General features: G+C 46.5%; 1 protein-coding gene across 6 annotated transcripts in view; it reads right to left on the bottom strand.

The window, feature by feature from the left end:
* ank3b (ankyrin 3b) overlaps nucleotides 1–14,082 on the bottom strand; it is a 737,210-nt gene that overhangs the window by 177,009 nt on the left and 546,119 nt on the right. For all 6 annotated transcript variants that reach the window (XM_043712330.1, XM_043712329.1, XM_043712328.1 and 3 more), the window contains exons 11-13: nucleotides 9,406–9,603; nucleotides 6,125–6,223; nucleotides 4,745–4,843 (exon numbers count right to left, since the gene is read on the bottom strand). In XM_043712330.1, coding sequence (XP_043568265.1) covers nucleotides 4,745–4,843; nucleotides 6,125–6,223; nucleotides 9,406–9,603 — 396 coding nt within the window. The remainder of the gene's footprint in view (nucleotides 1–4,744; nucleotides 4,844–6,124; nucleotides 6,224–9,405; nucleotides 9,604–14,082) is intronic.

Here is a 14,082-nt window from a genome sequence, read left to right as displayed (position 1 = left end):
CCCTCAAAAGAGCATCCCACCCAGATCACACCCCATCCTTGTAACCTTGCACTTCTCATGGCTAATCCACCTAGCCTGCGCGCATTGCTGGACACTATTAACAATTCAGCCTGATCAATTCATCTAACCTTTACATTTTTGGACTGTACTGTGGGAGGAAACCGGAGCACCCGGAGAGACCCACGCAGACACGGGGAGAATGTGCAAACTCTACACAGACAGTCGCCCAAGAGTGGAATTGAACCCTGGTCCCTGGCGCTGTGAGGCAGCAGTGGTAACCACTGAGCCACTGTGCCATTCAAGGTGATACTTACGTTAGTTCCTTTAACCTAAGAGGCAGACATGGGTGACTGACACTGAAAGATTCAATAGATGTTTAATGACAGCTTCTGGTATCTAGATACATTACAATCACGAGCACTGCTAAGCAATTTGGTTACAAACTGTAGCAGGTTTCCCTCAGCACATCATGCTGCCAGTAAGCCTAGTAAAGATGGTAATGAGCCCTTTTTCCCATCAGGTCACATGATATAATGAGATAATGGACATGTCTCTTAAAGTTATATTGCATACAGGCTGTGAGACATAAACACAATGAGCAGCCTGTAACTGGAGGAGTGAGATTAGTAGCAGCAGGCAGCAATTTCGGGGGAAGCAGGGGCGGGACAAGGAAGTCAGGCTGCTGGACAGGGGGAGCGACACCAGTAAGACTAGGACAGAAGGCCAAGGGCTTGGAGAGTGTGCCTGTGGATGGGGCCAAGGGTTTGTGGGGTGGGGTAGGTTAGGGGCAACTGAGGCTGCAGAACATGGAGCAAACAGCTACCGAGGGCAAGAGAGAAGCTGCACATTGTGGACAAGGTCTGGAATGAGGGCATGAGCAGGAAGGATACTGGAAAGGGGCAAGAGCAACTGCCTACAGTAGGAGTAGAGGGTCTGAAAATGGGGAGAAGCTCTGAAACTTGGATGGAGGGTCTATAAATGGGGGAGAGGGTCTGAAAATGAGGGAGACGGTTTGAAAATGAGGGAGGAAGGGACTGCAAATGAGGGAAAGGATCTGAAAATGGGAGAAGAGCGTCTGAAAGTGGGGGAAGAGCATCTCAAAATGAGGGAAAGGATCCGCAAAGGAAAGAAACTAGTTTAAATTTTTCACAAAAGAATAATTATCTAATTGGAAACATGAAAACTAAAGTAATGAATGCCTCATGAATTAATATACTGTACATGACTTTAGGAGCTACTTGATATGGGAAAATGTAATGAATATGACTGTAATGATGACTATGTTAATTGGAAAGTTTAATACCAAACCGTCTATTTCATACAGATTTGTATTTATGTGTCATCACACCTCAAGCTGTTTATGAATAATTTGAGGTTCGAAGACTGTGTTCAAGGCAAACATGCAACAGTTTATCTATGACCGTATCAGTCTATGGAAAGTGTGTTCAGTATGATACTTTTTGTGGATAGAAAGGTGCTAATTCCTTTTTTAAAAATAGCATTTTTGCAAAATTATACCTGTTGTCTTATGCCGACTTATATACTGTGACGTCCAGCAAGTTAATGCTTTCCTGGTGTGTTGTGGCTTTAACTTTATGGAGACTTTCTAATTAGTGACAATATCAGGTTGTACGTTTGCTCGCTGAGCTGGTAGATTTGTTGTCAGACATTTTGTCACCATGCTAGGTAACATCATCAGGGTGCCTCCAGTGAAGCATTGGTGTTCTGTCCCGCTTGCTATTTATCTGTTTCGGTTTGTTGTGGTGGGTGATATCACTTCCAGTTCTGTTTCTGAGCAGTGGGTAAATGGGGCCCAAGTCGATGGGTTTGCTAAGGAGTTCTAGTTTGAATGCCAGGTCTTTAGGAATTCCCATGCGTGTCTTTGTTTAGCCTGTCCCTAGGCATCATGGTAGCTCACAAACCTACCACCACACTGAAACAGCTCCTGATGAATTTAAAGGACCCCGTACCAACAACCAGCAGAATGATCATCAATGTACAACCTGATCCATAACCTGAGCTACAAATCTTCTCCAAAATCGCACACCGACAATATTGATGACATTTTCTATCCTTGCTTCAGCAAGAGTCTAAACCTTTCAGATATCAACACAAATACACAGGATACTATGTGACCGCATCATTTAGTGAAGGAGCTGGAGAGAATGAAATAGGAACCCCCTGAAAATCAAAACCAAAAGCAGTCAAGAAATCTCAAGAGCAGTCCTCAAAAATGAATCAACCTGTGCCTGATTTGTGGCCTCAAACTGCAGTTAGACAACAGATTCTGTATGGGTACAAGAGAATATTCTGCATGGTTCAGTATTTTGTCATTTGCAACTGAAGAAATTCCATAAATTGGCAGTGGATCCAGTTGAAGAATAATGAAACTGTCAAGCAAAATCTTAGATACTAACACATAGAGTTGGGAGGTCATGTTGTGGTTGTACAGGTCATTGGTTACAGGCCACTTTTGGAATACTGCATTCAATTCTGCTAGAGGAAGGATGTTGTGAAACTTGAATGGGTTCAGAAAAGATTTACAAGGATGTTGCCAAGGTCGGAGGTTTTGGGGTATAGGGAGAGGCTGAATAGGCTGGGACTATTCTCCCTGGAGCGTCGGAGGCCGAGGGGTGACCTGATATAGGTTCATAAAATCATTAGGGGCATGGATAGGGTAAATAGACAAGGTGTTTTTCCTGGAGTAGGGGAGTCCAAAACTAGAGGGCAGAGGTTTAAGGTAAAAGGAGAAGGATTTAAAAAGGGATCTGAGGGGCAACATTTTCACGCAGAGAATGGTGCATGTGTGGAATGAGCTGCCAGAGGAAGTAGTGGAGGCTGGTACAATTATAGCATTTAAAAGGCATCTGGATGGGTAAATGAATAGGAAGGGTTTAGAGGGATATGGGCCAAATGATGGTAAATGGGACTAGATTACTTTAGGATATCTGGTTGGCATGGATGAGTTGGATTGAAGGGTCTGTTTCTACGCTGTACATCTCTATGACCCCATGAGATCCATTCTGACAAGATCTGGTAAGAGCCTCAGGTGATTTTAAGATATCTACTCTCATCTCTGATCCCTTTCGGAAAATTGGTGCTTGTGATCCTACAGCCTGCCCGGCCCATGCTGTTCATCCTGTTAGCTCAATCTCTGAAGAAAGACGAATCTGAATTTACATATCACCTTTCTCAACCTCAACCTTTCCCAAAAACTGTCTGACAACCAGTGAACTATTTCAGAAGCTAATGTTGGAAATGCGAATTAACATGTGCACAGCAAGCTTCCACAAGCAGTATTAAAATAAAAACAAGCAGGAGTCCAGTTTTAGGTGGAATAAATAGTAATCGTGACACGAAAGAGAATTCTCCAGCTCTTCTCTTTGTTAGGTCACCTGACAAGGCAGACGGGGGTCAGTTTAACAGCATCCTGTGCACTAGCAATCCAAATGATTGACTTAGTTTGGATTTACGGTCCCAGGTTACAACTGAGTGACATGGGGTCTTGTTAGACAATACTGTATAGTCGGAGGAGAGAGAGAGGGAGGGGGGGTTAAATTCAAGAGCTGTTAATTGAGAAGCTACACATTTTCATCTGCATGCCAAATCCTGAACCACAGTCCTGTCAATCAAGAATGTGCGGCTTTGAAAAAGTTCCCTTTCGTGTTTCTTGTCAGGATGTTTTTTTGTGGTCTCAGTCCCTCTGAATCAGTATGTCGGGCAAAGCTCAAACTACAGAGCTCAGCTTGATCAGTGCCTCATGAGTATTCCTGCTCAGAGCACCTCAGTAACATTCCAACTTCCTCAATCCAACTATTCAATCTGACCTTCAGCAGCAGTTAATGTCGAACTGAATTCCAGCACTGTAAATTAGGGAACTTCAAAGAGCAACCCTTTCCACTTGGTCTCCAAGATGCAATGGATATTAAAAAACAATTCCCTGAAGCAATCAGATGGTTACTTGGTGGCCTCATGGAAAGGATATAGGGTAGGGGGAGGGGAGCTGCAGGAGGATGAATTTCTGCATTTTCATTACATCCTGTGAAACAGAATGTCTTCAGTCAAAATTGTAACATAGAAAATAATTCTGAGTGGGCTGCCTAAACTTTATCTTTCATTCTAAGATCTACTTTCTCTGAACATAAGCCAAGAATAGGGGCTCCAACATTGATGACCACAGCCAGCATTAGTCACACAGTCCCACCAACTCACACTCACATACAAATCTGAAAACATATCACTGAACTGCTCCTTTGGAAAACAGGCTTGGTCTTTTATTAGTTCAAATTAGACACCAAACTATGGTTTAATTTCTAACAGTTTGAAGAGACAGTGTGTGTGACAAAAGTTCTGCTTTAATTTTCATTGCCCATACTCCTCACTGAATGTGCGAACACTAGTTTTTGTTAGGAATTCTTTCAGCATGTCGGAACTACCAGGTGGAAAAGGACCAGAATCCATCCAGCTCTCCTCCTATTACCCTGCAATTAACATGATGGTATGCTACCAATAGTTGTGTATGCATTGGTCTATGACAGAGGTTGACAAGACAGGAGGGCTTACACTTTTACCCAGGTTGGTGTTGGAAGATTCTTTCCCCCTTCGGCTTTGAATAATATGTACAAATGTTGTTAACCAATTAGCTGCAGCACACAAAGCTTCTCATTCAACTGTACATTTAAACATGCAAAGTACTTTGCTATCAAAATACCATTGGCCTTCCCTGATAAAAGTGCTTCCTTACCACGTTTGTTGTATTTGGTGATGCTCCACGTTGCATTAATTGTGTCACAATATTTGCATGTCCCATGAACGCAGCGACATGTATAGGCGTGAGGCCAGACTGTGAAGAATAATAAGGTGTGTCACACAGAGATCACTCAACACGATTGTACAGCACTTCTGCTGCACAGGTAGTTATTGTACTACATACACACAAATACAGACAGACCAATATCCACACCAACACTTAAAGAACAATACATACATAAATATGTACAGACCAATATCCACACAAACACATATCGACCAATATCCAACACAGCCACATACAGTCAAATACACTCTCAGACATATACAGATCCAGGTACACACATAAACACATACAGACCAATATGTACACAAACACATACAGACCAATATGTACACAAACACATACAGACATGTACAGATCCAGATATACACACAAACACATTGAGACCAATATACACACACAAATACCTGCAGACCAAACATACACAAACACGTACTGACCAATACACAGACATGTACACATCTATATACACACAAACACTTTCAGACCAATACACACAGACACGTACTCACGAACACACATACAAAAACACATACAGACCAATATATACATAATATGTACAAACCAATATACACTCAAAAACATGTGCAAACGAATATGCACACACAAACATATACAAAACAATATATGCAGAAAACACATACAGACCAATATACACAACTACTCAAACTTACTAATACATGCATGAACAGGCAGACAGACCAGCCCACACATACCATTACACACACTTACAGACATAGAGACTAGTAGGCCTACACGCCTACCCCAGACCACTAGAAATACAAGCACACATACAAACCAATACAAAAGCAAGCACATATACAGACTGATATATGCACATGTGAATGCATGTACCCACCAATATGTATGCGCACCCAAACCCACAGGTAATGGTGGATGTCAAAACACAACCATGCATCAATATACTCACACTAACACTATTTGTGTACTCTCCCACACAGTCACAAATAAACACAATCATAGATGCCCATGCATGCAAAATCAGAAACACAAATATATTGATGTATACAAAAATGTATTTGACCACTTATACAAAAGTGTGCATTCATACATACATGAATACACATGAGACAGGCACATTAATATATCGCAATGGCTGAAACTGACACCAATGTACATATATATGAAAACATGTATATACATTAATATTTCAATCTATATACACAGAAACATCCATATACAAATGCACACAAGTGGTTACATCAATACACAAAAATACAAACACAGAAACAAAAACTTCAATAAAGAAACAGACCCATCGATACTCGTACACAGAAACGTTGCTGTTACCTCAGTGACTGCCTGTATTGACGCTCCATACTTCAACAACAGATCCATTACTTTAATCCTGTTCTTCTTGCATGCGATATGAAGCGGGGTGAAACCATTCTGCAACACCAGTTCAAAACTTGTTCGTTATTCAATACCTTTCAACTGATCGCTTCAAGACAACAAGGCTGTTCTCTCTTTTATTAAGAGGTTTTTCTCCTAACACTGATTTGGACAGGACTGTAGCAGAGTAAAGTCAGTAGGAAGAGCTACAGGAGTAAACAGAGTTACACTGGGGCTAATGTGCTCCAGTCCACAGCATATTACAACAATTTGCATTCATATAACACCTCTATTAAGTAAATCCTCTCAAGGCACTGCATAACAGGCCAATGTCTCACTGAATCAAATATTGGGATACGTTACCAAAAACCCGATCGTAGTTTTAAGGAACAATATAAGGAAAGAGACTGAAAGTCGGAGGTGACTTGGAGCGGAGTATCTTTGTGGCTGAAGGCACACAGTGGAGAAAATTGATGATACAAACAGAACTTTGAGAAATTGTTGAACTCTCAAAACCACCGGCCTCTTATGGCATTTTTTTTCTGAGAACCTGAGGAGGGTTTCTGATCCTTTTCCCAGCTTCAAAACATCCCTCCGAAACTCCTTCAACTTGAGGGTCTGTTCCCTAGGACTCAACCTTTCTCACCAGCGCTCTCAGTCCCTCTCACACTGCTGATTCTTTCCCTACTCCTCAAGGTATCATTTACCTACTCGGGCGCCCTTCCTGCTTTCCGGGCCGAGCCCGCCCTCCCTTTTATTTGTTTAGAAATTGGAGCATTGACACGGTGCAAACAGAGACTTCATTGTTATGTGGAGAATTCCGTGCACTGAAGCTCGCTTGAAAAGGTAACCACTAACACTGTGCTCATCTTTAAACTCCTTCATAAACTGGTCACATCCATGGAGTGTAACTCTGGAGCCGTTTGGCCTTCCATTTCTGTCTGAAAATCCACAATGAATTTTTATATTTTAGTTTGTACACCATATCAGGTTGCTTATTAATGGGAAGCCCTTTGCGGGAGAGTTACTGATCTGGTCTCCACTGGCTTCTTTCATGACCACTTGCAGGCTCTATCCTTTTCCTTGCCCCGTTCTGAAACAGAGACCTCTCGTCACTGGAACAATTTGAAAACCTAGTTCATAGCTTGTGATAAAGCAACTTTGGATCCTGAGACTGCGAACGTCTCTCCCAACCCCCCACCTCAACTGCCTGTGTTAAAACAGTGACCTTTGTCACTCTGCAACCAAGTACCTTTAGACAAAAGACACTGGATGCATAAAATTCTTCAGCGAGTCACTGACAGCTAATTCCTGTTTCTCTTGGCCAGACATTGGAGTAATATTTATTAAATTCCACTAGCTGGCCTCAGCAGACCCTACACCACAGGGCAGCCAGGGCGAGTGCAAAGTGGTTTCCATAGCAACGCTTTCTCTTTGCACCTCCTAGAAACATCTTAAAATGAACTTCTGCTTAAAAGTTGTACGGTTAACAGAAACCCAACACAAGGGTTCTCTTAGGGAGGCAAAATGTCCACTCACGTGACATCTCTTTCAAATTTTTAATAACATCTCAAAATGCTCCACGGCAACAACAAAAGCTAGCATTTGTATAGTGTCTTTAACGCAGCTAAATGTCTAAAGGGCATGATCCATTTTTGACACCAGCCAGGTGAAGCATTATTCGATCTGATCAGACCAAGCTGTAAGTCAGAGAGGTTAAAGGGGTTAAGAGAGATCCAGGAGGATTAGGGAGGAAATTTTACAGCTTAGGACTCCACCAGCTGGAAACATGCGGATCCATTAAAATGGAGATGGTCAAGAAGCCAGAATCGCAGCGCCGCAAATATTCCAAAGGAGCATGGGGCTCAAGGAGATTGCAAAGATGGGGAAGGATAAGGCCATGGAGAGATTGGGAAACAGGATGGGAATTTTAACATTCAGGCACTGCACAACTAGGAGTCAATCTAAGTTAATAAAAACAGGGGTTATGGGGGAATCTTCTGTTGTGTAGTTGTTATTTGTACATAAGCCAGTTTATGGATGGTAAGGTTCTGTAAAGACCAATGATTTAAATTATCCACTGGGCAGTGGGAAGAGTTTTAGTTAGCCACTTGACTAAGGGCCAGAGTATGATGCAGAATAACATCAATAGCCTGGGTTCAAGCCCTGTACCTGTCAAGGTCCTTGATAAGACCCAGCCTCCTGATCTTGCTTCATGTCTGACATGGACTGATGTCCTTCAACTATGTTTTTCACTCCTTCCATGAGCTGTGGATGTTTCTGGAAAGACTGGACTTTGTAGTTTAAACTGCAGGCCATTTCAGAGGGCAACCAAGTGTGAACCACAGTGCTGTGGGGTCTGGAGTCACATCTAGGCCAGACCAGGTAAGGACAGCAGTGTCCTTCCCTGAAGGATTTTAGTGAACCAGTTGGGTTTTCATCACAAGTAATTACAGTTTCACAGCCACAGTCACTCAGGCTAAGTTTGCATTCCAGAATTTTTCAAAAGTAATTCCACCTGTGGTGGATTTGGAAGTGCCCAGGTTTCCCTGACATTTACCAACGTTTCTGGATGACCAGCTCAGGGATATCACCATGGCAGCACCGTCTCCTTCTAAAACAATATAACTGGTTCTGAAGAAAATACACATTGGCCTTGAAATGTTAACTTTGATTATCTTTCCATGGAGGGTGAAAGATCTCTGATTTTCTCCAGCACTTAATATAACCACAGACATTATATACTATATTATGCTTCATATAACCACAGATATTATGTACTATATCATGCTTCATATAACCATGGATAATATATACCATATCATGTTTCATATAACCATTAATATTATATGCTATATCATGTTTCATATAACCACAGATATTATATAGTATATCATGTTTTATATAACCACAGATATTGAGTGAACAATGGTCAGGATATTTCTACCATCTTATCTTTTGCTCCCTCCAGACAGGTAGGAGAAAACATCGGTTTTCTGCTGTTAGAAACAGCGAGGAAGGAAGATTTGACAGTCACGATCCAAAGGAAAATCGGATAAACATGTAAAAAGGAAAGGTTTCTGAGGCTCAGGAGAAAGGGCTGGGGTTTTGGGGCTAATGGGATTGCGGTGTCAAAGAGCCAGAACAGGCACGATGGGCCGACTGGCCTTTGTGAAGGAGGCTCCTTTCTGTATGAACCCCCAGGGGGTGTTCTGCGGTCAGGCACACGGGCTACTCACCAGTGCTTTGGCATTGGGGTTGGCCTTCTTCTCGAGCAGGACCTTGGCCACCTTGTAATGGCCGCAGTGCGCGGCCACGTGCAGTGCTGTCAGATAGTCGTTGGTCACATCATCAACGGGCACGTCGTGGAGGAGGAGCAGCTTCACCGAATGCAGGTGGTCTCCTTGCGTGGCCATGTGCAGAGGGGACAACCCGTTCTGATGGAGAACAAACAGGAAGTTTGTCGGAATACAAAGAAACTCACTCACTACATCCGTTTATTCCCCAGAATGTACAGCGTCGGTCTGTGCCATCCTTTATGATGCATACAAACATTCTCCTCTTCCTCTAAGCTAGCCAACAAAACCACCACCTACTGCCTTTCTACCTCACCTCAGTACCCCTCACATGTATCTGTTGCCACAGTAACTCCACATGGGGTCCTCAAGCCCAGCCCTTGATCAGAGACTCCCCCTGGGCAGTCACACGCCCAAAGATCAAACCTCACTCCGAGGAACGTGTGAATGCTGTCTGCCCCAATATCTGCCAGTCAGGCTGCATGACAAATGTAAATTCTCCAGTCACCCACTGCCACTGAACCGTCAGCTGATTTGATGGAAGAGCTGGCTGTGTAAATTAAAACCAGGCCACCGAAGTCAAAGGTAGTGACTGAATCCAGATGTGGATTAGCAAGGGGAGCAGTCAACACGACATTTGCTCCTCACTCTAGAGCGAAATGCGATCCCTTGACCCAAGACTGAGCTTTACATAGTGCAAAAAAAATCAGAGCGGAGGAGAGACACATCCTTAATTCACAGACACCTGAGAGTCGCAAAGAGACGGAAGCAATTAAACCAGGGAAAGAGCTGGAGTCCACGCAAAAAGGGAAATAACTGTATCAAATGTGCCTTCCTCCCTCAGTACTGGCACCCTCCTTATTTTTTCTGCCTGTTCTCTCTCCTGTCACCCTGGAAGCTTTGCTTTCAAATCGGGTGTTGCTTCACCAGATACAGCATGGATCTGTCACAGTTACTTCACCCAAGTCCATCTGTGAGCGCCAACAGTGAGAGTTGGCAGATCATTGCCATTGCGTCTCCAATGGACACTTGACACAAACCCATCCCAAAGCCTCAGTAAGATCGTGATGGGCTTTTATTTTTGGACCATTGTTGAGAAGTCCACTGGTTGTCAATGGGAAGCTACATGGTGAAACAAAGGAATTGTACCACTGGGGCCTTCTCGCCTGCCTTCTCCTCCCAAGCTTCTGATCATATTTTTTCGATCATCCTCCCATCTGTATGTAAGCAGTGCACACACAAACACACCCACTGACCACTAACCTGTAACAGAACCTCAGTGAATTCTCCCCTTGCTAATCCAAGGCATCGATATATCCTTATTACCATCTCCTGGGGTCAGCAGACGACACTGGATCAAGGCACTAATTGACACTACCTACCAGGGATCATTAAAATGTCACCAACGTAAATAGAGGGACCTACCTATAAAAACTGGACATGACCTAAAGGGCAAACTATATCCGAAGATACAAACAGGCACTAATCTAACATCTTTTGGACGTACATTTTTACTTGGTTTCTCTTGCCAACGCACTGGAACAGAAGCTTCATGTCCGTGTTCATATTGTTGTTATTGCCATGCACGTTGGCACCCATTATCATCCTCACTCACTGCTCATCCCTTGCCACCCTGCCTTCCTCATACCTCCATTCTCTGTTTCCCACTCTGCTCCCCTCATTACTTCCCCTCTGCTGAGCGTTCTCTCGATTTGCCTCTCACTTGTCAGTCTGCCTCGCTGCTCTTCACCGGATTGCATCAGCTGGTGCACTCGCCACCATGCTCAGGGGGTTGAAGTAGAGGGGGCATAGTGAGGGCAACAAGATGGGCACGGGGCAGGGCAAGCCGCTTGGAGATATAATTGACATGTATCCAAAATGTTGTTCTTTTAAATAGGCAATTCCCAGCAGCATCACTAGCAGGGGCATCGTAGGCACGGGCATCTTAGGCAGGGGCATCGTAGGCAGGGGCATCGTAGGCAGGGGCATCGTAGGCAGGGGCAGCGTAGGAGTCAGGGGCATCATATGCAGGGGCAGCCTAGGCAGGGGCATCGTATGCATGGGCATCGTAGGTACAGACATCGTATGCATGGACATCGTAGGCAGGGGCATCGTATGCATGGGCATCGTAGGCAGGGGCATCATGGGCATGGACATCGTAGGCAGGGGCATCGTATGCATGGGCATCGTAGGCAGGGGCATCGTAGGCAGGGGCATCGTAGGCAGGGGCATCGTAGGCAGGGGCATCATGGGCATGGACATCGTAGGCAGGGGCATCGTAGGCAGGGGCATCATGGGCAAGGGCATTGTAGGCAGGGGCATCGTAGGCAGGGGCATCATGGGCAGGGGCTGCGTAGGCACAGACATCATTGTCAGGCACATCGTAGGCAGGAGCAGCGTAGTCAGGGGCATCATATGCAGGGGCAGCCTAGGCAGGGGCATCGTATGCATGGGCATCGTAGGTACAGACATCGTATGCATGGGCATCGTAGGCACAGACATCGTATGCATGGGCATCGTAGGCACAGACATCGTAGGCAGGGCATCGTTGGCAGGCACATCGTAGGCAGGGGCATCTTTGGCAGGAACATCGTAGGCAGAGGCATCGAGGGCAGGGACATTGTAGGCAGGGACATCGTAGGCAGAGACATTGTAGGCAGTGACATCGTAGGCAGTGACATCGTAGGCAGTGACATCGTAGGCAGAGACACATCGTAGGCAGAGACACATCGTAGGCATGGACAACGTAGGCATGGACAACGTAGTCGGGGCATCGTAGGCAAGGGCATCGTAGGCAGGGGCATCGTAGGCAGGGGCATCGTAGGCAGGAACATCGTAGGCAGGCGCATCATAGGCATGGGCATTGTAGGCAGGGGCATCATAGGCAGGGGCAGGGCAGGCAGGGACATCGTATGCGGGGCATCGTAGGCAGGAGCATCATAGGGAGGGGCATCGTAGGCACGGGCATCGTATGCACCGGCATCGTAGGCAGGGACAACGTTGGCATGGGCATCGTAGGCACGGGCAGCGTAGGCAGGCACATCGTAGGCAGGGACAACGTTGGGATGGGCATCGTAGGCAGGGGCATTGTAGGCAGGGGCATCGTAGGCAGGAACATCGTAGGCAGGGGCATCGTAGGTACGGGCATCATAGGCACGGACATCGTAGGCAGGGGCATTGTAGGCAGGGGCATCGTAGGCAGGAACATCGTAGGCATGGGCATCGTAGGCGGGCGCATCGTAGGCGAGGCATCGTTGGCAGGGGCATCATAGGCAGGAACATTGTAGGCAGGGGCATCGTAGGTACGGGCATCATAGGCACGGACATCGTAGGCAGGGGCATCGTAGGTACGGGCATCATAGGCACGGACATCGTAGGCACGGACATCGTAGGCACGGACATTGTAGGCAGTGGCATCATAGGCAGGGGCTGCGTAAGCAGGGGCAGCGTAGGCATTGGCATCGTAGGCAGGGGCATCTTTGGCAGGAACATCGTAGGCAGAGGGATCGAGGGCAGGGATATTGTAGGCAGGGACATCGTAGGCAGGGGCATCGTAGGCAGAGACATCGTAGGCAGAGACATCGTAGGCAGTGACATCGTAGGCAGAGACACATCATAGGCAGAGACATCGTAGGCATGGACAACGTAGTCGGGGCATCGTAGGCAGTTGCATCGTAGGCAGGGGCAGGGCAGGCAGGGACATCGTAGGCAGGAACATCATAGACAGGAGCATCGTAGGGAGGGGCATCATAGGAAGGGGCATCATAGGCAGGGGCACTGCAGGCAGGGACATCGTAGGCAGGGACATCACAGACAGGAGCATCGTAGGGAGGGGCATCATAGGGAGGGCATCATAGGAAGGGGCATCGTAGGCACGGGCATCATACTCACCAGCATCGTAGGCAGGGACAACGTTGGCAGCCACATCGTAGGCAGGGGCATCGTAGGCAGGAACATCGTAGGCATGGACAATGTAGTCGGGGCATCGTAGGCACAGGCATCATAGGCATGGGCATCATAGGCAGTGGCATCGTAGGCAGGGGCAGCGTAGGCAGTGGCATCGTAGGCAGGGGCAGGGTAGGCATGGGCATCGTAGGCAGGAACATCGTAGGCACGGACGTCATTGGCAGGGGCATCGTAGGCGAGGCATCGTAGGCAGGTGCATCGTAGGCACGGAAGTCATTGGCAGGGGCATCGTAGGCAGGAACATCATAGGCACGGACGTCATTGGCAGGGGCATCGTAAGCGAGGCATCGTAGGCATGGGCATTGTAGGCAGGAACATCGTAGGCAGAGGCAGCGTAGGCAAGGGCAGCGTAGGCAGGCGCATCGTAGGCTTGGGTAATGTAGGCAGGGGCATCGCAGGCAAGGGAATCGTAGGCAGGGACATCGTAGGTATGGACATCGTAGGCAGGCGCATCATAGGCTTGGGTAATGTAGGCAGGCGCATCATATGCATGGGCATCGTAGGCAGGGGCAGCGTAGGCAGGGACATCGTAGGCAGGGACATCGTAGGCAGGGACATCATGGGCACGGGCATCGTAGGCAGGGGCAGCGTAGGCAGGGGCAGCGTAGGCCGGGGCAGCATAGGCACAGGCATCATTGGCAGGGACATCGTAGG

This window comes from Chiloscyllium plagiosum, chromosome 22 (genome assembly GCF_004010195.1).
Source record: "Chiloscyllium plagiosum isolate BGI_BamShark_2017 chromosome 22, ASM401019v2, whole genome shotgun sequence".
In the NCBI taxonomy this organism is placed as follows: domain Eukaryota; kingdom Metazoa; phylum Chordata; class Chondrichthyes; order Orectolobiformes; family Hemiscylliidae; genus Chiloscyllium; species Chiloscyllium plagiosum.
The sequence above is the reverse complement of the archived record's forward strand: the minus strand, read 5'-3'. Positions and strand labels throughout refer to the sequence as shown.